At 38.7% G+C, this 27,013-nt stretch overlaps 1 protein-coding gene across 1 annotated transcript in view; it reads right to left on the reverse strand.

Annotated features, from left to right (window-relative positions):
- Positions 1-5,819: 5,819 nt before the first annotated feature.
- LOC309561928 (uncharacterized protein) overlaps positions 5,820-27,013 on the reverse strand; it is a gene marked incomplete at its 5' end in the record, with an annotated part of 144,672 nt that continues 123,478 nt past the window's right edge. The window contains 9 exon segments of the mRNA XM_082266008.1: positions 5,820-5,924; positions 8,812-9,036; positions 11,394-11,681; positions 13,194-13,479; positions 13,482-13,492; positions 14,263-14,523; positions 14,680-14,940; positions 20,459-20,716; positions 24,492-24,755. Of these exon segments, the coding sequence (XP_082122134.1) occupies positions 5,899-5,924; positions 8,812-9,036; positions 11,394-11,681; positions 13,194-13,479; positions 13,482-13,492; positions 14,263-14,523; positions 14,680-14,940; positions 20,459-20,716; positions 24,492-24,755 (1,880 nt within the window). The 3' untranslated portion in view covers positions 5,820-5,898.

Here is a 27,013-nt window from a genome sequence, read left to right on the forward strand (position 1 = left end):
GATGTTTTAAAGCACGTTATTCCAAACAATTTAGGAATGTTAGGTGATTTATGCCCTTTATGGATTAAAACCTGACTCTGCGTCAACTACCTAATTTTCCATGGGAGTTTTGCCAAGGATCCCCCTCCGGCATGCCACAGTCCAGGTGTTAGTCCCCTTGAAACAACTTTTCCATCACTATTGTGGCCAGAAAGAGTCCCTGTGGGTTTTAAAATTAGCCTGCCTATTGAAGTCTATGGCGGTTCGCCGGTTTGCGAACATTTGCAGATGTTCACGTTCGCGAACAGCAAATTTTAGGTTCGCGACATCACTACTGATGAGGTGGTATGCTTTGGATCATGAGCAATTACTTTCCTTCTCCATACTATTCTCTTCCCATCACTCTGGTACAAGTTGATCTTGGTCTCATCTGTCCATAGGATGTTGTTCCAGAACTGTGAAGGCATTTTTAGATGTTGTTTGGCAAACTCTAATCTGGCCTTCCTGTTTTTGAGGCTCACCAATGGTTTACATCTTGTGGTGAACCCTCTGTATTCACTCTGGTGAAGTCTTCTCTTGATTGTTGACTTTGATACACATACACATACCTCCAGGAGAGTGTTCTTGATCTGGCCATCTGTTGTGAAAGGTGTTTTCTTCACCAGGGAAATAATTTTTTGGTCATCCACCACAGTTGTTTTCCGTGGTCTTCCGGGTCTTTTGGTGTTGCTGAGCTCACCGGTGCGTTCTTTCTTTTTAAGGATATTCCAAACAGTTGATTTGGCCACACCTAATGTTTTTGTTATCTCTCCGATGGGTTTGTTTTGTTTTTTCAGCCTAATGATGGCTTGCTTCACTGATAGTGATAGCTCTTTGGATCTCATATTGAGAGTTGACAGCAACAGATTCCAAATGCAAATAGCACACTTGAAATTAACTCTGGACCTTTTATCTGCTCCTTCTAAATCGGATAATGAGGGAATAACACCGCCTGGCCATGGAACAGCTGAGCAGCCAATTGTCCCAATACTTTTGGTCCCTTAGAAAGTGGGAGGCACATATACAAACTGTTGTAATTCCTACACCTTTCACCTGATTTTGATGTAAATACCCTCAAATTAAAGTTGAAAGTCTGCAGTTAAAGCACATCTTGTTTTATTTCAAATCCATTATAGAGCCAAAAAGATTAGAATTCTGTCAATGTCCCAATATTTATGGACCTGACTGTATATGGTTTTCTTCATTGGGTTTGAGACAGGCATGCAGAATATGGTGACATATATATGTATGGGTAATATGTACAGAGAAACTGGGGTAAATATAGACAAAAGCCAGTTTATTTGCCATAATGTCTTTAAAGTGTGGGACGAGACCCGAGTATATAGAGGAAATGCACACATTAAGTAGTTTAAAGTTGGGCCTATGGTTGGACATTGTTTAGTTTAGATACAAAGTTATGTAGAAGTTCAGTTGGGAGATGGGTGGTGGGGATTTTGTACCAATGTTACGCCCTGAATGGGAAAGCTGAGTTTTTCTTTTAGTGTTAGGCCAGGTCACTAGGGATCGTGGATTTAACTGTTCAGAAATTTATGAGGAACTATATGGACATTATTGTTAGGTATGGAACGATTGACAGCTTTGGTAACACACCTGCCTTGACGTCAACCACAAGCATATTGGAGAAAGAAGACAAATCTTTTGATAGCAGAAACCGTGTATAAGGTCACTGATCCGCAGATGAACTGTTGGTGCACCTGTTCTGGTGGTCAATTACCTGAACTATTCTATCCGCTATTATGGTCAAGTGCCTAAATGGTCTGTAAAGTTCCACCCACCATGGTGGTTATGTACCTGCACGTTTATGACTTTTTTATGACTTGTGAGCTGCAATATTCTGGAGGATATGGACTTTGTATTCTACAGTTTTTTCAGTTCTACTGTTTTGCAATTGCTGTGCTGCAGCTGTGGATGTCTGATCACCGGATGTCTAAGACTCTGCTGTCCATCACCAGGTTTGGAGGACTTTGACAAGTTTCTACGCTTTTAAACTCTTGGAAAGGAAAGTTTGATGTACATACCTGCTCCTGTGCTTTTGAAATGAAAAGTTTGCTGTTCTGCTGTTAGTCCAACATTTAATTTTTATATTTTTTGAATTTTGGATATCTTTATATTTTTTTCAGCCCTAACATAGCCGAATAAAATTTTCTGAGTTGGTAAATCAGACAGGGAAAGGGAAGTAGGTCTATTCATTTTAGATTAGATATATTTTAGATCCCCCATTTTTTCATTTAAGGTAAACTGGGTGGGGAATAGAATTAATAAAAAGGATAAACAATTATTTTCTTATTTTAGATCAGATTAAAAAATGAAACACAGCTAAAGTTGGGTCTTCCCGTACAATTGAACTACAGACATTGAATAAACAGGTGCTAATGAATGAGATGGAAATATAACAAATGGGTGTAGCATTGACTGGGCTGTGTGGATCTGCTACTGACTATGAGTGTTGCACATGGATACATAACACCAGTTTTTTAAATCCCTGATTATTATGAGATAATACAGAACCACATAGACAGGAGGTTGCAACTTTGTAGGAAAAGGCCAGATCTATAAACAAAGATGGATGGAGACCTTTTAAGAATGGGTTTGATTTCTCCTTTGGGTCAATATTAGCATGGATAAAGCTGTGATTCTTATTGTAATGGTATTGCTTTTTGTTTTATTTCTATACTTATGCTATAAGTTTATTTTATGCATAATACATAGGGACACCAAGGCAGCACCACATTCTGAGGGAACACAATACCTGCACATGCTGGAATTGAGTTATGGAACAGAATCTGAATGAAATCACTATATTTGAAAGAGATTTAAGAGGGGATTGAAGGAATATCTATCCTCCATTTTGTTCCCTCAACTCCATCTTGTGATTAAAACTCTAGACTCAGCTTAATTTAAAAAAAAGCCTGTCTAAGCAAATGTCCTTGAAAGTTTTTCAACAGAACGCTCTGCTCTTGTGATCAAGACGACCCTGAGAACATGCTTGACTTAGTGTCAATTATATCTTATCTTAATTGGCTTGCATACAAGTACACACAAAATGGAAAATTACTGAAACTATTGATGTATAATACTGGAAAAGGGGCTTTTCCTTTTGGCTATAAAAACCAGATCACCTTTTGAATAAACCGAGCATTCTTTCACATTATACCCGTCGTCTCTGTGTGTGTCATTGAGTGCTCCCAGATATCTTTAGGAACTTTGATGCAGAGGGTCATGCGAGTCTGAATTATTACCAACAGATATGAACTTTAAATGTTTGGCAAGGTGGTATATTATGCCTACAAGAGAACACAAACATCAACCAGTAAAATTTACTCTGTGTTGGTGGGAATTTAACGCACAGGAGACAGTGTTTAACATTTGGTGGGAGTGTGCAGAAATACAAGAATTTTGGTTTGGGTTTGCATTGTATGGATAACACAGGATATAAGTGAAATTGATATGCCTAAAGATCCATGGATACATTTGTCTCACAACATTGTGAATTCAAAAACACAATATTAGAAATTGCTTATTCCTCATTTACAAAATGCAGCCAAGGGATGTTTTCCAAAGTTCTGGCATTCACAGGAGATCCCATTAATGAGAGGCAGGCTTTGGAGGGTGGAGTATTTTTGTTGCGTGGAAGAACTGTGGACATGTTGGAAGCATTTTTAAAAACATGGTTTGGATGGTTTTAAATTTAAAAAAACAGAAACATATGTGGAGTTGATTGGTGCATAAAAGAATGGAAAAAGAAAATGAAGTGTGTGCGACAGGCAGAGTCAGTAGGAGGATTATGTGCGCAGAAGGTTTTTTTTTTCTTTTTTGAATATGTGTACTATGGGCTTTGGGAATATTATCATTTTTTTTTGTTTTTCTTTCGGTGGGGGGTCGTAAAGCATTTGATGAGATTATTGTTTTAGGATGGAATGTTATTATGGTATATACAGTATTTATTTTATGTAAGAAAAATTAGGGGGGGGGGGGAGGTATTTAGCCTCACCTAAACAGATAGTTAATTATTTCTAGAGATCTGGTCTGAAGAGGGGGTATGGTCTGCCAACTGATTTTTTTCTGACCATCAGAAGATCCTGAACCTTGTTGGTTCCCCTGACAATGAAACAAGTATTCTGGTTTCAGTGGGAAAGCCTTTTGCTCATATCCTTTCAAATAAATGAGTAGTTAGCAGTGTTTGAACCATAAACATTGTAAAAGTCACTGTAGCATTGTGAGTGTGAATGAGGCCAGCTAAGGTGTTGTGGGGTCTCTGCTTTTTGATAGTGGCAGGCCAGGTTTCTATTGTTCAGGTTAACAACTTCTGCCTTGGGTCCAGGGGCAGGTGCAGCTTCAATAGAGCCTGCGCTTGATTTAGGCATGTATTTAAATTCAGTTTTGTAGAGATTGGTCTCCTGAAGTAATATGTGCAAGGAAGAACCGTAACAGCGAGGGAAACAAAACTGGGGAATACTATTTATCTGTTCATAATTCCTTTTTCCCAATGTAAATATTAAACAAAGTTAGGAGTAGTCAAAACTTGGCAAAAAAAAAGAGGACTAACAAGCCCCTTGATATCATAGTACAGTGTGTGCCTGGTTCATTTGGCTCAGCAGCCAGTGAAGCCACACCAGTAGATGGATTCTATGCCTTAGGGAAGGAGCTGATGCAGTAGAACTTTTCAGCCTCAGCTGGATTGATAAAGGATTGTTACTTCCCCACAGGTGTAGTAATGCAAAGAAGGGCTAGGTAGGCTTGGATGAATTTAATCGATTTGTTCAACAAATGTTAACAGACGCCAATAAAAGCCTTACTGCGCTTGGCCACCCCAGATGAATATTCCAAACAGACCAGCAGCTTGTGATTGTGAGCAAAACTCAGAAATGATACAACATTTTATCTACTTAAACAGCAAAATGTTTTTCTTAAACTTATCTACTGTATATACAACTATATTATATATATATATATCTACTGTATGTAATGAACTATACATACAGTAGATATAACGTATGTAACTAAATATATTACAAAACAAGTCCTCAGTGTATTTTATGTTTTTCCCATGTATTGTTAAAACTTTGTTAGTTTTATATGGCAGTACAGTTACCCTGAATCAAAATAGTTCCAGCCTGTTTAGGTCACGGGACCATACATGTATAATTGTGCTATTCTGGCAAATTGCTGCCAATAAGACAATATCCACTGTGGGCTAGATTCCTAAAAAAGGTCTTTCAAAAAGTCTTTGATGATGAAGGAGATAAGCTTCCCTTAAATGCATTCCCCAGGGATCAGTATCTCATTATTGCACAGAGGAAGGTAAGGTGTCTATCAAGGGGAGGAAGCAGAAGACCAGCAGAGTGGTATGAGTGCTCTAATTTCCAAACACGAGACCCTTAGCTCCCCTTCAAGGCAAAAACCATTAGGCATTTCGTCATCTATGAATGGATTAAAATGTATTTGGCTTATCTTTGAAAAATATCACATAAGTTGATGGGGTTTAATATACCAAATTGTTCCTTTCCATGACCGAGAATAGAACTAGATATATAAAATCACTTTCTCATGCGCAAATTAGTAACAGTTGTATTATTTTGTTGAAATAGTAAATGGAAAAGGGTAACAAATGGCTGGAGCACTAAAAATATTTTATTAAATGATATAATTTTTGAAGCATTATACATAACATTTAGGGTAGCAATACTAATATACATGGCAATATATGCAAGGAGAAACCAGTGTAAAAGCATTTGTTTCAAGGAATCACTTTACTGTCTTCACAAAGCAGATACTGTAAAATGCAGAGGTTCCAGTTTATAAAGAAGTGTACTAGCAGCTGGATATAAAAGAAGCTAGCAGAGGTGCCATACATCTTCATTATGGATTATTTATTGCTGTATATCCTGTAGAGGGGAAAAAAAGTTACAATTTAAATTGATAATGTCAAATTATGTTTTGCCCTAAGATATGTTTGCTGATACACTCATTTCACAACTATGGCTGTAGGTTACTTCAAATAAATCTTTACATGCAATTTAAAATGGTATCGGGAAAGCTATAAAACAAACATAATGACCAGGGGTCTTAAAACTTTCTAAACAAAGGGTTATTTCCTATCCTTCAAATTTTAGGGGGGCTGGACTGTGACCAGTGGATGTAATGCCCTAGCATCAGTGGTAGTAAATAATCCCCCTCGATAAATGGTCTATTGGCATAAAAAACGACTTGGTACCTGTGGTCAGTGGGTGAAGGAATACAATTCCATTTCCAAAAAGGTTGGGACACTGAAAAATATTATATTATATAGAGCCACCAGTTAACGCAGCCCTTTAGAACATAAGAACAGACCGTATAGTACAATACAATTTAATACAGTAGGAAACGGAGGGCCCTGCTCATTACAGCTTACAATCTAAAATCTATATAAAAACAGAATGCAATGATATGCAAATTACATAAACCCATATTTTATAATAGAAAACAGATAGAAAGATAGAAAACAGTAACTGTTCTCAGTTCCCAGATGTTTCCAGAGTGTTGTTAAAAGAAGTGAGGGGCTACACCAAGGTAAACACGGCCCTGTCCCACCTTTTGTGAGATGCGTTGCTGCCATGAATTTCAAAATTACCTTTTTTTTTTTTTACTAATTTTTCCTTCGTTTAAAAATTTGATATATTTTCTATTGTGAATAAATTATGGGTTTATGAGGTTTGCAAATCCGTGCATTCTGTCTTTATGTAGAATTTACACAGTGTCCCAACTTTTTTGGAATTGGGGTTGTAATATCCAATTCTTGGTGTTAGAGGAAGGGGCAGTGCTTCACTGTTGATATCATTGGGAGGAATAGTGTCCCGGCATTGGTGTCATTTGAATGAAATGGGCCCATTGTTGGTGTTAGTAGGAAGAACTCTGCCCATCATTGGTGTCGATACAAGGAATAGTGGCCCATCAGTGGTGTCAGTGAAATGAATGTGTCTCAGTTGCTGTCAGTGGGAAAAATAGTTCCCCAAGGGTTGGTTAAAGCCAGGCTGGGCTGCATTGGCCCATGGGCCACAGTTTGGGGAGCCACAGATCTAGACCATATCATTGGCACAATTACTGTATTTTAAACACAATTATTTTGAAAGGGTAAAATATTTTCCTTTTTACTCTAGAGGTAGACAAAACCGGTTTAATAGAGAAGACAAGTAATAAGGAATAAAACTGTTCTAATAAAGAAGACAAGTCTCAGGAGCTGATAGACATTTTCCCTGAGCCAGTGTTACAAGAGCCATCACTGACCTAAAGGGTAAATCCTGTAACACAGTTATCTTTAATAACATATCTAAACAAAAAAAAAATGTAATCTATTGCAGCTTGCGAGTCCAAAAATGAGAAAGAAAAAATTCTTCCCTGGTAGTTAAGCATTGCCAACCCGGAGGCTTTCCTTGTGGAACAGGGGGAGGTAAATAGAAGACTTGGTTGGAGTGTGCAGGTCAATTAAAATAATGATTGTATTAAAAGCACAGTCATCTAGTCATGCTTTAAGGTGTAAGAGAAATCTCCACTGAGGGAATGTGTAAGCTGAAGTTGCTAACCTCCTGGCTTTAATACACTGAGTTGCTGGCCAGCAACAAGCAAGCAGCAAGCGCAGTCAAACTGAAGTTAGAACACCTGACTTACAAGGTACGGTAAATGATTTAGCCACTACTAAAACCAGTGGATCAGTATGACAACCAAGCAATTTTCCTTTACAGCAACATTTAGGCTCAATTCACATATATGCAAATTGGATGAGTTTTTAACCACATCCAATTCGCATAATGTGGATGAGACCGGCTTTCAATGGAGCCGGTTCACAGGTGCTGGGCGTCCGCTGTGCGGTTTTCAAAAAGGCCCTGAACTGGTGAACAGAAACGCAGTGGAATCCGGATTACAATCGGCAGCCGCATATGTGTGAACCCAGCCTAAAGCTGAAGTTTATTCCAATCATATTTTGCTTCCCCTGGTTGATTCCTTTCTGCCCTCATCAACATGTAAATGACATTTTTTAACTTTAGTTTTTAACTTTTCCTTGCATACCTTTTTTTTTTTAAAGATCCAGCGATGTCATTCACTTGCTGACCAGTCGTACCTGGTACCATTTTTTTTAGAGCCGCTGGTCTGCTCTCTTGTAAAAGCAATCCTCCCACTGCCTATTGTGATTTTAACTAAGGCCCCTTTCACACTTGCCGTCAGTTTTTCAGGCGGATCTGAACAGATGCCCCATGCATCTCTATGGGGCATCGGATGTCAGCGGAGACATGTCCGCTGACATCTGATCCGGTCCGTCAAATCTGGACAGATGGAAACCCTATTTTCCATCCTTTGCTCGAGCTGTTTTGCAAGGAGGAATGGGCAAAAATTTCAGTCTCTCGATGTGCAAAACTGATAGAGACATCCCCTAAGCGACTTACAGCTGTAATCGCAGCAAAAGGTGGCGCTACAAAGTATTAACTTAAGGGGGCTGAATAATTTTGCACGCCCAATTTTTCAGTTTTTTATTTGTTAAAAAAGTTTGAAATATCCAATAAATTTCGTTCCACTTCCTGATTGTGTCCCACTTGTTGTTGATTCTTCACAAAAAAATTACAGTTTTATATCTTTATGTTTGAAGCCTGAATTGTGGCAAAAGGTTGAAAAGTTAAAGGGGGGCGAATACTTTCGCAAAGCACTGTATATCTCAGAACAATGATGTAGAATGTATACCCTCTATAGAAATACTGGGGACCTAGAACTTCAAGGCAGTAATATATTGTGGATGTAAATCACCTGGAACAAAAGCTGGGTCACTTTCTCCCGATGGATTTACAGCGATAACTTGGAAGTTGCTGGATGTGAATGATGTTTGACAGGCCAGACCTGGTGTCATGCATATTCTATTACCATTATCCATCTCCACAACTCGGTACTCATCGGCATATGGTGACCCTTCCCATGATATAAAAATGGTTCCTGCACTTACTACCAGCGGATTCACTTGTGGAGGACATGGAGCTGTAAAACAAAAGGAAAATAATGCTAAGCATTAAATTGCTGAAAACGATAGAGACAAGGATGTTTTGTGAAATCAGTGTGTGTATATAAAATATAGACATTAGTAAAAGTCTAGATGATGGTACAAGTATTTGAAATGATAGTACACCTGAAACAAATGGCTTTGTTCCAAGTAGAGGTGTCTCCCAGCTCAGTCTCAATATGGGTAGACTTATCTTTTAAAACACATAGTAGGCTGTGCTGCCTCAATCAGTTACTGTATATGGACTATGTTGTTCTCTAGTTGAAGTGGAACTATAGGCAAAACACTTTTTTTCATTTTGGATAGAGTGTAGGATGGTTATAACCCCTGTCCCTTTACTTATTTATTTGTTTGCCATCGGTGTCCCTTACGGGGGATTTGTCTTTCCGTACTGTCCTGTCCCATAGCCAAAACAAGAAGTCAGAGAAAATCCCTGGCGATCAAGGTCAACCCTTGGGCCCCCCCAGGTCTCCAAAAGCTTTCTAGTGGAAGCTTTCCCCACTATTACTTTTCTGGGGACAACCCAGGGGATCAGGAAGGAATTTTTTCCCCTGCTGGTGCAAATATGCTGGGGTGTTTTGCCTTCCTTTGGATCAACTGTGGGTATAGAATCGTGTAAATGGGATGTTTTTTGTTTTTTTTTGTTTTTTATTGGTTGAGCTATTTCCTTTTTTGTGAACACAAAGGCATCTCATAAAGTTCAATTGCCAGCCTCGTGGAGCGAGGCAGTGGATTGCCTCTCACCGTGCTACGCTGATAAAAAGTACTGCATGCAATGTAGCGCAATGTGCCGCAATAGCAGTGTTAAAATTGATGCGAAGCTAAATTTGCGAGGCCGCATTGATTTACATGCACTGCTTTTGGCGATTTCGGGTCAGACTGTGCATGAAGTCGCACAGATGTCTTTAAAGTCACACCTGAAGTCGCACTGAGATGAGGCTTTGAAATTGTGCGATTTCAGGCGAGCCGCACTCAATGTGAATGGGGCTTAATGTTTCTTTTAACCTAAAACGAAATATAAAACTAAAGGCAAAACTTTTTTTTAACAATAAATACCACATAACCTCATATTATAATATCCATATTAAATACAATCCTTGAAAAAATATAATACAGTCCTTGAAAACATATAAACAATTCATATAAATTATTTCAAGGACTATATATTTATTATGGATATTATAATATCAGGTTATGTGGGATTTATTGTGTTTGATAATTAGAGACATATTGATTGAAAACACCCCTAGCACCTTATGCTAGGAGGTTATTTTATTTTTTCAGTATAATTTATTCAGGTATTCATGTGACACAGAGCGACACACTTATTATTTTATTGTCTATCCCACAGAACATATGGGATTGTTAAGTGTCAGTAGCTCACAATATTTTTTAGGTGCACATAACAGCTCACAAGGTTTTTTTTTATACCTTTTGTTTAAAACCTTTTTTTTTTAGATTTCAGCTTATACAACCCCTGTCAACTTTTTTCTTTTTTTTTTCCATATGTCTCATTGGGAGATTTCCCTTCACTCCCTGTCTCGTACTCGCAACAGGTAGTGAGAGGAAATCTCTCCAGAGTGACAGAAATCCCTGGCAATTACCAGGGTCCTCCCCTCTGTTCCTATTCTGGTGACAACCCAAAATTTGGATTTTCTTTTACTTTCACTCTTGGTTATAAAGGTCACCAGGATAAATAGAGATGGTGAATTTCCCTAACAAGGACACAGAAAGCGAAAAAAAAAAAAAAAAAACTGACTGGGGTACTAATCCCTCTCCACTCTATCTAAAACTAAAATCAGGCTTTGTCTTTTGTTATACTTCAAAGCGGTTGTAAACTCTAGAAGGGAAAAAAAAAAAAAAAAAAAACCTGTAAGACGAAGGCATTTTAAGCTAGCATGCACCGCAAAATATCTCATTATGAAATGCTTACCTTAGAACAAAGCTGTCTCAGTGGTGCCCCTACACCACTGAGATGGCTGCCATCTTCCCCGGTGTTTCTTCTGGGTTTGGGGGCTCCGGCGCTGTGAGTGGCTGGAGCCGCAATTACATCACTCCCACGCATGTGTGCGGAAGCCGCCTGTTTGCGGAACGGACTCTGAAGGTCCAGCGTTATAAGCCGGATCTTCAGAGCGCATGTGCCAATGACATCATTGGCTGGATGCACTCTGAATATCTCAGGTTTAGGAGATATTCACAGTACCTACCGGTAAGCCTTATTATAGGCTTACCTGTAGGTACAGCTAAAAAGAGAGAGTTTACTTCCTCTTTAATGTAAATGTTGCAATAGGAATTTGTTATGTGTAACAATGTATAATGTATTTTATGCACAGACCTGTGTAACCTGCAATGGGTGTACTAGGAGAGCTTGATCCTGCCATGTTGCGAGCAGTTACTGTAACATTGTAAAATGAGCTGCAGGGTACTGGAATGTAGAAGTCCATATATGATGTCCAGTATGAATTCAGAGTAAAAGAGGACTCTGGATCATATCCGATTTGTCCTTGGACTGTGGCCATGTAATCTGTACTGCAATGACTTCCATTCCAGGATATCTCCACTTCCTGTGGCTTCACATCTCCACGATAAATTGAAGTTTCCACTTCATCAGGAGGACAAGGGACTGTAATAAACACCAAAGCACAACAAATGTTTGTACAAATTAAAAGGTTGTCTGTGTGACAATTATACTTTCAGGCCCCACTGCTATTGCCAGAATGTGATGATTACAGAGATTTCCAGCTCATAGAACAATTTAAAGATGAATTCCAGGCATGCATATTTTATAAATGATTACACTGGTCCAACTTAGAGCAGGGTAACTATCCATATGCCACACCTGGATGATGCCCCTGGAAGCTGGAAACCACCCTAGTAGACACCGCTACCACAGTAATTTCAACTAGCTTCCATTATTTCACTGTCCTCTCCACCTTGTCCAATCAGAGAACACTGCATTCATTCAGAAAATGCAGGGCATTAGCTGAATGGTGTCTATGATGAGGGGCTGACCTCAGAATGAAGCAGGGTAGCTTTTCAGCACTGGACTCAGAAGCAAGTGGAGATTACTGGAATAGTGGTGTCTACTTCAGTGGTTTCCAGCTTCCATGGCATTGCCCAGATATAGTATATACATAGTTACATTGGTCCAAGCTGCTTCTTGCTTCTACACAGAGCTGCCTCTGTGAGCTACACCCACACCACATATGGACTAAGCGATTTCATAATGGACTCTGCCTTATGAGCCATTTTTTCATTTTTATATAATTTCTCTGTAATATTTTTATAAATTGGTTCCTCCTTTGTTCTTACATTTTTTGCATGATCAAGTGTCCCTCTTGCGCCAATAATTATCCTCTCTCTATAGTTGAATAGATGACTGCAATCTGCCCAGGTCCTAAAGCAGCAAAGCAAGCCCAAACTATAATATTTCCACCACATGCTTCACAGTTGGTATGAGGCTCTTCACAAATACTGCCATTGGTTTGCAGCTAACGTGTACCGTTAATGTAACCAAACAACTTTGTCTTTGATTGATCAATCTTCAACAACATTTTTTGTGCTGTGAGGCAGCACTTCCTGCTTTTCAGCATAGGCTGAGCCCCACTTGCTTTGAAATTGTAATCCTAGGAGGCAGTAGGCTGTGCATCTGTGCATGCACTGAGCTTATGGTGCATGTGCACAAACTAAGCGCTGCTGACAACTAGGGTGCCCAGACATTAGAAAAGGCGTCTTCTGCACCCATACACAAAAAATGATGCTACATATGCACAAATGACACTGGTCTTCCCAGATTCCAAATATCTGGTAGGAATTGGCATTGCATCTGCGTATGGGCCAGACCTTGCAAGATGGCGTCCTGGCCAAATGGACAAGAGAGGGAATGAATGCAGCTATGAAGTTCCATTTTAAGCTGCACTGTGTTCCATCAAATGGGTTGCCTTCCAAAAAAAAAAACACAGGCTTTACAGAGACAGACAGACTTAAATCTGACTGTTTTGTTACAGACTGCTGACAAACTAATCTATGAAACTTTTAAATTATAAGTTCATAAAACCATAAAATCTCAGTAAATCCTTTATATTATACCCCAATATACAAATATTTAGCAGACATTTGTATCTATAAAACTTACCCATACCAGAAAGTACAGGCTCAGTAAATGAACTGTTGCACTGCATGTCAATAGCCAGCACAGAGAAGGAGTAGACAGTGCCACAGCTTAGGTCTGGCACAATGCAGGTTGTGCCTTCAGTTTTACATGAGTAGACAGAGTCCTGATCAAATACCACATTGCCAACATAGTGCTGTGCCCCTCTGCTTTCCTCCCAAGACAAAATGGCTGAGGTATTTGTGCAGTCAATATGGACTTCCAAGTTCTTTGGCAGGCAGGGGGCTGTTAAACACAAACCACATTTTTTTTATTCTTTAAAGCTTAAGATACATACTATAATTAGTCTATAATCTATACGATTAAAAATATGAATGCATCGGCTTTATGTAAGTTATCATTAAGCACTTATTACTATAATTGAAGTGAAGGCTGACTAGAAATATAAGACATATAGGCCTGAAGCCGTTCAGAAGTATGTAGGTGTAGCACTACCCCCTTGAGGGTTGCTGGTTTTAATGTATGTAATCCTGCACTGTTTTGACCCTGTGGACCGTCCAACCCTCCTGCCCTCTAGGTTCAGACATAATTTATACACCTTTAAATAATACACTGACACAGTAGAAATGATAGGCAAGAAGAAACAACAGAATAGGGGCTTGAAGAAATTTCCTTCACTGTACTGAAGGCCTCACAGAGACAAAGACAAATAATCACAAATTACATAAAGAACACTCTATAAGGCTTCAGCAATGCATGACAATAATTGCACATTTAATTTAATTCTACTCAAAATGTAAACAAGCAGCACATTCCCAGGGCTAGCAAAACATCTTTATCTTTTGGTGAAGTTTAAATATCTCAAACATGCACTGGAAGAAACCATCATTAGTAACGGCATACCACAAATGTCAAGCCAATGATGGACATGCCCACTATTCTCTATAGAATCTCCCTGTACATGTACTGGTTTTCAAAGCTTAGTGGAATAGTTAAACACTGCATCAGCCTTGGCATTCAAGACAGTATGATCTGACAGTTTGGCTGATCTAGGGTATGTACTAATGAAAACTAAAAAGTTTGTAACAATTACCTGTGTTCAGAAGCACCAATGAGCTGCCATTACTGCTACATTTCTGGCCTACAGCCACTACTTGGACATTATAGGACAAGCCACAGTCTAGGCCTGATAATGAGCAGTTGGTACTGGAGCTATTACAACGACTTTCTAGTCCTCCAGGTGTACTGGCTGATACATGATAATCAATAGCTCCTTCACTTGCAGACCATGTCACCAAGGCCATTGTGGTAGGACAATTGGTTGTGTATTGCACATCAACTGGTACACAGGGTGCTGGGAAAACAGGAAATATCAGGGAGTATTTAATTTCTACAATAAGTATTATCGTTAACACTTGTTAAAAGCAATGTCTTGAAAATAGTACAATTAGTGAGTAAAGGCTTATGAAATGGTGAATTATTAGGATTATGAAAGAGTAATTGTCACTACCTGAGTTTTCATAAAGCGTCAGACTCTTAGAACTGTTACAAGTTTCACCAATTGCCATTACAGTAAACCCATATGTCTTGCTGCATGTCAAAACCTCAGAGCTAAAGAAGAGACTGGTTGTGGTGTATGAGTTTAGTTCACCATTGCTGCTTTCAACTTCCACACGGTATAGCTGGGCTCCATTACTCTCCTCCCACAACATTGAAACGGTCTGGTTGCTGCACTCAGGGTCAATGCTGAAACCTTGGGGCTGACAGGGAGCTGAGCAAAATAAATAGAATATATTAACTATGTAGGTTTTCTCACTGAAAAAGAACTGTACATAAAAAAATACATTACCTAGATGTCATTACCAAAAGGAATGACTACACAGTAATCATCTTATACACAATATTTGAATACAAATGATACAGAAGAGTGCAGCACTAGTAAATACATTAGTCCATTGATTAGCAGATAACATTCAAAAATAGTTGCTAGTAGAGGTTGTGAGAGGAAGAGGGAGTGTCCAAAAAGGAGCCATAACCAACACCCAATCACACTGCCTCTTTTGTTGTTGATTTCTTATCATTGTATTGAAGATAATGGTCACCCAGATCAATAATTAGTGGGGACACAGACAGCAATTAAACTAAAAGGGGTTCTAACCCTTCTATATGCTATCCAAAACAAAAAGAAGTTGACTTTGCATAGACCCTAAAGAAGAAGTAAAGCTTCCTCTGTAACTTGTACCTATAGGTAAGCCTATGATAAGGCTTACCTATAGGTACTGTAAATATCTCCTAAACATGCACCGTTTAGGAGATATTTACTTTGCATGCAGCCAGTGACATCATTGGCGCATGCTCTCTGAAGGAACGGATGCCCATGCTGTTCCTTCAGAGCCCAGCCCTGTGAATGGCGGCTCCTGCACACATGAGCGGGATTGACATCATCGCGGCTCAGGCCAATCAGATGGCTGGAGGACGCGAACCCCGAAGGAAGATGGGTGAACTTGTCGGCTGTGTCAGTGGTGAGCAGGCGCCGCTGCGGGGGCTTGGTTCTAAGGTAAGTATTTCATAATGAGCTAGTATGCGATGCATACTAGCTCATTATGCCTTTTTCTTTCAGGTTATTTGTTTTGAGGTTTACAACCTCATCAAGACCAAAGTAAACCAACTAGGATATTTGGGCACTTCATGTTAAAACATTATTTTACTATTGTCAGTAGGGATGAGGTTCTGATTTGCCGCCACCATGAATTTGCAATACCTGAAATTTGAAAAGTTCGCAAATTACATATATTTGTCCGAAAACGTTGTAGGTTTACCGCCATAAATAAGTAAGAACCAAAAATGCAATGCATAGCCTTTGCTCCTTGTAAGCTGAGTTGCAAATGCCAATAATTTGAAGGAATGGATAACCTAAACCATTTCTACTAAAGGGTAGGGTAATCCTACAACACAAACCGTCTTGAAGGAAGCTGATAAGGTGTCCTGGCTAACAGAATCATTGAAAGTGGCTGGAGATCCGGGGGCAAGGGCTCATGCAGCTGATGCATACAGGCTCAGATTGATGTGAGATGTGGTGAGTGTCCATTACTAAGGGGAGCACAGAAGGTGTGGTGAAGGCTGTTGAGCATCTGTTAAGGAACACTGGTGACATTTTAGCCTGAGAGACTGCATTTCCATATCTTCTCCGTTAACACACTGGACATTCAAAATTATGGATATAATATATGGCTCATAATATGTGGACAGTTTATCAATATTTTGGACTAAAGTCATACTGTTTGATAGTGTGATTTAAGCGCCGCTGAATGTGACCCATGCTTTTATTGTGATTAGAACACTGCGATTTGAATGTTTTACATTTTTCTACACATTTCTACTAAAGGATTGGATCACAGCAGCCATATTTTAAGTGTGCATATAGTATATAATGTATTTATATATTTTTTTCATTGTGGTATGTTCTCCATTGCAGTGCCCGTCTTAACATGCCTTATGTTTGACAATAGTTTCCTCATTAACCTTACGTATGTCCAGAATAGAGTAACTAGATTTGCCAACAGACTTCAATGGGGTTTGCTCTAAAAACATCAAGAAAGATTTGCAACACTAGTGTAAAGATGTAGAGCTAGGCTAAAGACTTTAAATACCCAGAAAAAGCAGTTTGCACAACACGCCATACAATTAATTAATTAAATATGAAGCACTATTTCTAATAAATAAATAAACAAACTACATGTTAAAAATTAAGTTAGTGTCCAGAAATGTTCATCAAACCAACATACAGCGAATCAAAAATCACAAAATATAAAGCAAAGTCCCATGAAGTGCCAGTGAAGTTACAGTACATATTAACATAGTTAGTCTGGTCAAAAAAAGACACAAGTCCATGTAGTTCAAGCTTCTGTGTTCTCCTTTGTAGATGCAATCCTCCCAGCGAATACACAGCACCACAGTGTCATCAAAGAGCGCTTACCAAAGGAGAATGACCTCCAAAAGATTGAGTGTTTATATGCAGCTTAGTAACACAAGTATGACCTCCAAGGCATACAGCTTAACATATTGGCAGACATGGAAATAGAAACAGGTTTTATGAACCCTTTTTAAATAATTATATACAGTCAAGTCCTTAAATATTGGGACATCAACGCAATTCTAATCTTTTTAGCTCTATACACCACCACAATAGATCTGAAATGAAACAAGCAAGATGTGCTTTAACTGCAGACTTTCAGCTTTAATTTAAGGGTATTTACATCCAAATCAGGTGAACGATGTAGGAATTACAACAGTTTGTATATGTGCCTCCCACTTTTTAAGGGACCAAAGGTAATGGGACAGATTAACAATCATAAATCAAACTTTCACTTTTTAATACTTGGTTGCAAATCCTTTGCAATCAATTACAGCCTGAAGTCTGGAACGCATAGACATCACCAGACGCTGGGATTCATCCCTGGTGATGCTCTGCCAGGCCTCAACTGCAACTGTCTTCAGTTCCTGCTTGTTCTTGGGGCATTTTCCCTTCAGTTTTGTCTTTAGCAAGTGAAATGCATTCTCAATCGGATTCAGGTCAGGTGATTGACTTGGCCATTGCATAACATTCCACTTCTTTCCCTTAAAAAACTCTTCGGTTGCTTTCGCAGTATGCTTCCAGTCATTGTCCATCTGCACTGTGAAGCGCAGTCCAATGAGTTCTGAAGCATTTGGCTGAATATGAGCAGATAATATTGCCCGAAACACTTCAGAATTCATCCTGCTGCTTTTGTCAGCAGTCACATCAATAAATGCAAGAGAACCAGTTCCATTGGCAGCCATACATGCCCACGCCATGACACTACCACCACCATGCTTTACTGATGAGGTGGTATGCTTTGGATCATGAGCAGTTCCTTTCCTTCTCCATACTATTCTCTTCCCATCACTCTGGTACAAGTTGATCTTGGTCTCATCTGTCCATAGGAAGTTGTTCCAGAACTGTGAAGGCTTTTTTAGATGTTTTTTGGCAAACTCTAATCTGGCCTTCCTGTTTTTGAGGCTCACCAATGGTTTACATCTTGTGGTGAACCCTCTGTATTCACTCTGGTGAAGTCTTCTCTTGATTGTTGACTTTGACACGCATACACCTACCTCCTGGAGCGTGTTCTTGATCTGGCCAACTGTTGTGAAGGGTGTTTTTTTCACCAGGGAAAGAATTCTTCGGTCATCCACCACAGTTGTTTTCCCTGGTCTTCCGGGTCTTTTGGTGTTGCTGAGCTCACCGGTGCATTTTTTCTTTTTAAGGATGTTCCAAACAGTTGATTTGGCCACACCTAATGTTTTTGCTATCTCTCTGATGGGTTTGTTTTGTTTTTTCAGCCTAATAATGGCTTGCTTCACTGATAGTGACAGCTCTTTGGATCTCATATTGAGAGTTGACAGCAATAGATTCCAAATGCAAATAGCACACTTGAAATTAACTCTGGACCTTTTATCTGCTCTTTGTAAATGGGATAATGAGGGAATAACACACATCTGTCCATGAAACAGCTGAGCAGCCAATTGTCCCATTACTTTTGGTCCCTTAAAAAGTGGAAGGCATATATAAAAACTGTTGTAATTCCTACACCTTTCACCTAATTTGGATGTAAATACCCTAAAATTAAAGCTGAACGTCTGCAGTTAAAGCCCATCTTGTTTGTTTCATTTTAAATCCATTGTGATGGTGTATAGAGCCAAAAAGATTAGAATTGTGTCAATGTCCCAATATATATGGACCTGACTGTACATTACCTAAAACAGATGCATTCTATTTGGAAACTTGTCAATTCAATGAAAACTAACATGAACTATGGCTTCCGTTTGCAGTCAAACACTTGTTTGAAACTAAATCAAGCATGTGTTTATTAACTTTACGAGAAATGTTATTCCAGATTTGCCTCATTTGGACAGTGAATGCTTCAATATTTCAAGTAAAGTTTTCTTTTGCCATCAACCCAGACAACCGTAGAAGTGGTTCTTCTCACCACTACATTTCAACAAATAATTCTGCCAGTTAAGCTGACTTTGTGATTTTTTTTAAAATCCTAGAACAGTTTTATTGCAAACAAAAGCACAAAAAATTGTATTGACGCCCACATAAATTTTTTCCGATAAAAGCAATAGCATGGTGTTGTACAATGTTAGCCATATATCAAAGAAAAAGCTCAGAAGCATCACTAACTTTCTGCTAAAACAAATAGTTAGATTACCAATTTTCTTATCAATATATTACATGAACTTGAACCAGATGGTTCTTCATTTACAGTAATTACTGTAGTTACTTTACTGTGACATGATTCCATTGTTTCAAGCACCAAGCTCTGCACATTTGTTTTTGTTACTGATGCCAGCACTCAGTAGTTTTATTGCACTATGGACAGTGACAACTTTGCAAAGTAATTTAAAGTGGTTGTAAACTTCAGACAGGAAATATGAACAATGCATATCCCTATGTAGTGTGTACTTGTCTCAATTAGAAGCACTAAGTGTAATTTCTGTCTGCTGCTATATTCCTCTGCTATCAGCATGAATCACTTCTGATAAGTTTTCCTGACACCAAGATAAAAAAAATGACAGGGGATGGAGCTCCAGCTGATTGACAGCCTCAGCTCTGTTCCTGTGTGAAGGTGTGAAGGGGGTTGTGTCACTTCCCTCCAATCAGCTCTCAAAGCTCTCTTCACTGAGCTTGGCAGAGAGCTCTGACAGCTCAGACAAGCTTTATAAATTCTGGAATTTGAATGGATGTAGAGAAGAGAAGACTGCAGATAAACAGGTATAATCTATGAAGGAGGATTTGTTTTATCTCTGTGCATCTCCTTAGGCCAGTCACTTCATTGGATATTATTATAACAGGCATTTTAACTGGAACTCAGTAAGTGCTTTTTAATAATAAAACATAAGGCTCTGTTCACATATTGGCGTCTTGGATCACGGGCAGAATTCCCATTAATTGCAGTGGCACACCATACGCTGCGCGATTTTGCCGCAATTGTCCCCAACGAATCATGGTAAAATCGCGCAAACAGATTCAGGGGACGCCTGTGGACCAAAAAAGTACAAGAACTTCACGGTGCGGCGATTCTGCCCGTGATCCGAAACGCCAATATGTGAATGGAGCCTAAAGCTCTTTGGAAACATTATCCTGTAACTGTATATTTTGACACCTCAGGAATTTATTCTGTTGATTTTTACTATTTCTAAGGTACACAAATAATGTTTTCTAGAAAACTATTGGAAAAGTTAATATGGGCAATATGTTTTCTACTTACCTGTTGGAAATGTACTAATGGCAGACAATACACTGACACATCTGTCATCCATGGCCATTACATTTACACTGTATCTTTGGCCGCATTGCAATTCATTAAATGAACAAGTAGTATCAGTAGTGTTACAGTTCAGAGTTGATCCATTGCCAGTTAGTGTTGCCAGATAATGTATTGCCCCTCTGCTCTCCGCCCAGGATATAATTCCAGCATTGTTTTCACATTGTACATTTGTTATAACATCTATGGGCTGACAGGGGGCTGTAAAAAAAATATTTGTATTAGATAATTTTGTGGAATAAAAAAGTGACTTATTAATTATATTAAGTTCTTGTTATTTACTGATGTTTACCATCCCAAAGCTAACATACACAGTCATTTGATATTAAGTTGTAATTGCAAGCATTAGTGATCCCTTTGCATTGCTTTTACCTTGCATTTTATGCATTTGCCATTTGTCACTATGAATTTATACTGACTTGTATATGGGAGTTGGAGAAAGTACAAACTGATCTCAAGATGACTTTGATTATTCTCAAAAGCCTGTGTACCTTAGTACTTAGTTAGACAGTGACAGACTATTTTACAGAAAATACTACAGCTCTAACCCTAATCCAACTGGACCAAAATGTAAAGAAGATATTAGAAATGAACTCCAGTATATGACTGGAACCAATGCAGCAACAAGAGAAGCCAATCCCTGCAAAACCAAAAGTTTTTGCTTTGAGTTAATGATGGTGGTTTGAATCATCTTAGGTGTAGGTTGCAAGATTTCTTCACATGAATATAGATATTGCCCTCTTCCCACATTGTTATACCAAATGTGTCACTATCTTATAGCTAGATTCTAGAGTGTCTTGTTTATTCAACATTATGGAAAAACCACTGAGGAATGTGACACAACTTGTAATGGAGGCTGGGTGGGACTGGAAAGTGGAAACATTTCACAATTGATATCACAGAAAGCTATAAAATTCCAAGGTGCCATTTAACTTGGCAGCATCTAATCCAAAAGTGTTTTTATAAGTATTCAAATGAACATAAAGTAACAGTATCAATACTGACAAAGATATACACATGCTGTATGTTGTACATATTCACACAAATAAATAGAGAAGATTGCAATCACTTAATCATGGGGTTAGCTATCATACCCTTTGACTTACTTAAGGCAAAACTTCCTTGGATTATGATAAATGAATGCTTTCTGCCATTTTTAATGATAAGGTAGTCTGTTCGATAAAGCCTGGAGTCCCTGGATCAATAATATTGCAGGTGCTTCCCAAGCTGATTCAGCTTAGAGTGGGGTGTGGGCATGCAGGTAATACATTTTACCCATTTTTTCCTCTTTTTCTTTAGTTCTTTCTATCTATTCTTTATACTGCAGAACACCCCTATTAGTTTTAGGGGTACATCAGATTTTCTAATTGGAATGTGGGATCATTCTCCCTCAATTAGGAGGTTAAGAATGCTGAAGTGCATACTATGGGAGCCATGGTACTTGGCTCGAATCTATTTTCTGGCACAGTTCCTCCCTTTTTAGCAATATTATTATAATTGCAAAATGGGATTACAGTCTGAATTGTATTGCACTAATCATATAAATTGTAATCTGAATGTTATCTTATCTCCTAGTTTCATTGTATTACAATAATATGCCAGTAATAACCGCTTGTTAACCATTTGGTTATTTTGTTAATGTATTTTTGTATGGCAGAGGATCAGTGGTGTATAGTATCTGTCTGTCGCTACCATGCAATATTAATTGTATTTCCTTCTTGTCTTTGAAAATCCTAATAAACATCATTGATAAAGAAGTTAATAGAGAAGACAAGGTCTCTGCAAAATAGCATTCACAGAAGGAATGTATTACAAAGGCAATTGGCAAGTTATCAATTTGCTGAAGACAAATTAAATAGGAGACTTAATCACAGACTGATTAAGGAAAAAATGCAAAATAATATCCAAGCCCATATCATTAGAGTATAATCGGTTGAGAAACTATAAAAAAAAAAAAAGCTAAGACATAAGTGTTGTGTACCATCCCAAATATAGGGATATTTCAAACTTAGTAGTACCCTTAGACATAACAGATAACAAATGGGCATATGGCACTGCAGCCTGGGCACATCAGACCTAAACATGTAAAAGCCAATGTTCAAAGCAAATAGGAGTTGCATCTGATAGATAGCTAGTAGAAAATTCTTTCCACTACATACCCCATATTTTCAGATTTTTTTTTTTGGGCAACCTTTGTGGTTTTTCCAATCAGTTTCTTATCTGGAAGCCTTTAATTAATCTCTGCATTGTATGCTAGGCACCACAGCTTGGATAAATGGATACTTTCAATGCTAGATTTTATAAAAAAAAGTGTGTTTCTGCGCTGTAATGAGTTATCAAAGAGCTGCGCCTATATACCACCCGAATACCAAAAGCGATGTGAAAACATTTATATATTCTGGTTACTATGCAAGAAATTAAATACTGAAAAGGTATCAATGAACAATCAAACAGTGAATTGAATAGTCCATAAAGTTCAATATAGAAATAAGTCCATGTGCCAATAGCAATAAAAGCATATAATGGAATGAATATGTATTTAATTCTTCTAAAGACAATGAGATACCCCACCAGGTGGCAAACCACGTGAATTGTTAAGGAATTACACCATACACACGTTTTTGCTAAATGTGTACTAGCAGTATTTATGCTATGTGCGGCCTATATTCCTTTTCCTCTATGGCGGCTGTTTGAGTTGGATCCGAAGTTGTGGTGTTGGCATAGGGGAATATCATATGTTGATACCCAGTGGACCATACTGATCCGATTCAGGGACACCTGGAGGAGTCCATTATTTCTCATGTGTGTTTGACCTCTGTAATTGGGGATCACAACCATCTGGTAAGAGGCTTGATTTCGGTGGAGTGCACGTGTGTATGGAGGAATTCCTTAACAATTCACGTAGTTTGCCGTTATGTGGGATATATCATTGTCTTGAGATGAATTAGATGAATTTGATACACCTTCATTCCACTATATGCTTTCATTGCTATTGGCACATGGATTTTTTTCCATATTCAACTTTATGGACTATTTAATTCACTGTTTGATTGTACATATCATTGTCTTGAGAATAATTAGATACACCTTCATTCCACTATATGCTTTCATTGCTATCGGCACATGGACTTATTCCATATTGAACTTTATAGACTATTCAATTCACTGTTTGATTGTAAATTGATACATTTTCAGTATTTCATTTCTTGCATAGTAACCAGAAGCACACTATTATTTATGTATATATATGCTAGATTTTACTACTGGAAAAAAAAGGGGGACTCTGTCATCACAAGCTAACGGTTTTCCTTAACCCATCAAAGTAACATAGGACAGCAAGGTGGCACTCAAGAAGGCTATATAAATGTCATGCACTTTTGTAGACATTAGTAAAGATCCCCATGCTGTATATCTTCCAAAAAGCAAAGGGCCTACACAATTAAAATATTTTTTTATTTTTCTTATTTTTTTTTAAATTGTTATTGTATTTGTATGCCCCACAATTCTTGCACAAATGTTGACTAAGATGCAAATTTGTAGTAAAAAATACATTCAAAATATTTTAGTTCACACAAGCACAATATCATTTAAAAATTTCTATTGAATAAGAAAATTGGAAACTGTGTCAACATAAAATGTTTTTAGGCTCTGGCACTTTGTACAGCCACATAGGTGGCACTGCTTTTCCTGCAGAAGCTTTACAGCTCAAACCAGTAAGAAAATAAATCTACAGAATAAACTGCAAACTCTGCAAAAACTTGTGAATTTGTCTCTCCTTGGGTCGGGACATACTTCATTAGTACTTTGGTTTTGGTGACAGACCAGATTACTATTTTGCTGAAGAAATGATTCTCTGATACTGGATAGTTTAGCTAACCCCATAGTATATGTGGTAAGTTTTGCTAAAAAAATATATATATTTTTTTGCACATAATTCTGCACTGGTAATATCTCTCATGTAGATTACAGCACTAACCTGTCTTAGATATGTAGGCCGAACTATTCAATGAGCTGCAGTAATTATTTGAAGAATGCACCTGGAAACTGTATTTAAGGCCACACTCCAGACCAGATATGGAACAGGAATTATTAAACTCAGAGCAAGACAGTTCTTTTCCCAGGAGATCTGTAGCCACTGCTGTATGGTGGATGGGATGGGTATTGTTTTCTTTCCAGGACACAAGAGCTTCATTTGTCAAACAGTCAATTTGCACCTCAACTATGTCCGGAGTGCATGGAACTAAAAATAAAGATACATTCGGTTAAGAAGCCACAAATAAATGAGAAAAAGCAGAGCAAAAAAACAAAACAACAACATCCCAATCAAGTTAAATCTTTTATATCAGTTCAAATCCCGACTCCAGCTAAAACGTTTTATTTATTTTTGATAGTTTGGCGTGGGCTTAAAATATCTGTTAGGCTCTAATTTTTTCTGTGACTACTTTGGGGAAATCTCTCCACATACACTGTATACTGTGACAGTGTCCTAGATTGTAAGCGCTAACGAGCAGGGCCCTGTGACTCCTCCTGCATTGAATTGTATTGTAACTGTACTGTCTGCCCTCATGTTGTTAAAGTGGAGTTCCACCCCCAGAAAATAATTAAAAGCCAGAAGCTTCACATACTGTAGCTGCTGACTTTTAATGTTAAGACACTAACTGTCCTGGAATCCAACAATGTTGGAAACCCCAGCCAATGTTTTCATAGGCTGTCGGGTGCTGCCGCTGCCTTTGCTGGTAAGGGAACCCTTCAGTGAAACCTTGAGGCTTCATGACCGGGTCCTGACTGAGCATGCGCAAAGCGCGCTGCGCATTCTGAATGGTGCGACAGCGGGTTGAAGGAGGAGGTGGGCCGGACTTGCAATGTACTTCGCTACGGCCGAGCCCGCCGGAAGTGGGTATGGGTACCTGTCAAAACAGGTACCCTCTTCCCCCTCCTCCCGAAAGGTGCCAAATGTGGCACCAGAGGGGGGGAGCAATCAGATAAGCAGACGTTCTACTTTTGGGTGGAACTCCGCTTTAAGCGCTGCGCAAACTGTTGGCTCAATATAATTCTTGTATAATAATAAGTGCTAGTACATACAGTATATTTTCCCAACTACCTACAACCACCAAACACAAGCAGCTGAGTAAAAGGAACCCCTAAAGAAATACAGGAGCTACCATTGGTGAATTATATGTAAAGCAAACATTTTTTAAGTCTAGCCTAGGCAAGGTAAGAGGTTTGCTTGAAAGAAGGCTCCACAAGCAATTTATACTTATCTTCCTCACATATACTCCAATCTGCTGCTAAAGCACCCAAAATGTCCTGTGTAAGTTTCAACTTTCAAAAGATTGGAGCTTTTGAGAGATATGCATGTATCCCCCTACCCTTTCCAAGCAGCCAGGCCTTGATATGGACTGCACAGACACTGAATACTACATTTGTTAGAGCAGGGGAAGAGACAAGTTTACCAACCCAATATTTACCAATATTTGGAGTAGCTGTGGTGGTGCATATGGGTGGTATGAGAAAGCTAAGTATGATCTCCTCAAAGTTCATATTTTAATGCAAACCTGTTTTCTTTCCTTGACCTATCAAAAAAGAGTTTACTTTAACCACTTGAAGACTGAACCCCTCTTCCTGCCCAGGCCATTTTTTATTTTCAGCACTGTCACATTTTGAATGACAATTGCTCAGTCATGGAACATTGTACCCACATGAATTTTATAAATTTTATTGAGACATATATACCTTTCTTTTGGTGATAGTTAATCACCTCTGAGTTTTTTTATTTTTTGCTATATAAAGAAAACAAAATCACAAAAAGTTTTCCTTAGTTTCTGTTATAAAATGTATACATTTAAGCCAAACTGTATTCTGCTATGTTTTATTGGCAAAAAAAAAGGTGTATGGATATAGAGTATACAAAACATGGAATATATATTTGAGGCACTGGTGTGGCTAGCGATCAGGAACATTGTTGCTGGCTGTACTGGTCTTGTGACATTGTCTGTCAGTGGTGTGCTGATGGCCTGCACTGGTATGGCAACGCGGGGGGGGGGGGGGATTGTGGAGGTAATAGGATTTGTGCTGATAGGGGAGTTATGCAAGAAAAGCGGATTGGGGGAGGGATATGTGCTAGGAAAGTGGTTTGGGGGGGGATATTTGATGGGGGGAGGATTTGTGCTAGGAAGGAGGATTTGAGGAGGGGTAATTTGTGTTAGAAGAGGGGATTTAAACTTGGAGGGGAGAATGGTAGGGAGGGATTTGTGTTGGGAGGTGGGATTTGGGGGGAAGGATTTGTGCTAGGATGGGCGGATTTGGGGTGGATCCGTGCTGGAAGGAGGGGTGGGTGGGAGTTGTGCTAAAAGGGGTGATGTGGGGGAGAGGATTTGTGTTAGTAGTGTGAATTTGGGGAAGGGGGGAGAAGGTTTTTGCTAGAAGGGGGGATTTGGGAGGAGAAGATATGTTCTAGGAGAGGGTATTTGAAAGGCATGCTAGGAGGGGGATTAGGAG

This window comes from Pelophylax lessonae (genome assembly GCF_965119305.1).
Source record: "Pelophylax lessonae genome assembly, chromosome: 8".
NCBI classification, from domain to species: domain Eukaryota; kingdom Metazoa; phylum Chordata; class Amphibia; order Anura; family Ranidae; genus Pelophylax; species Pelophylax lessonae.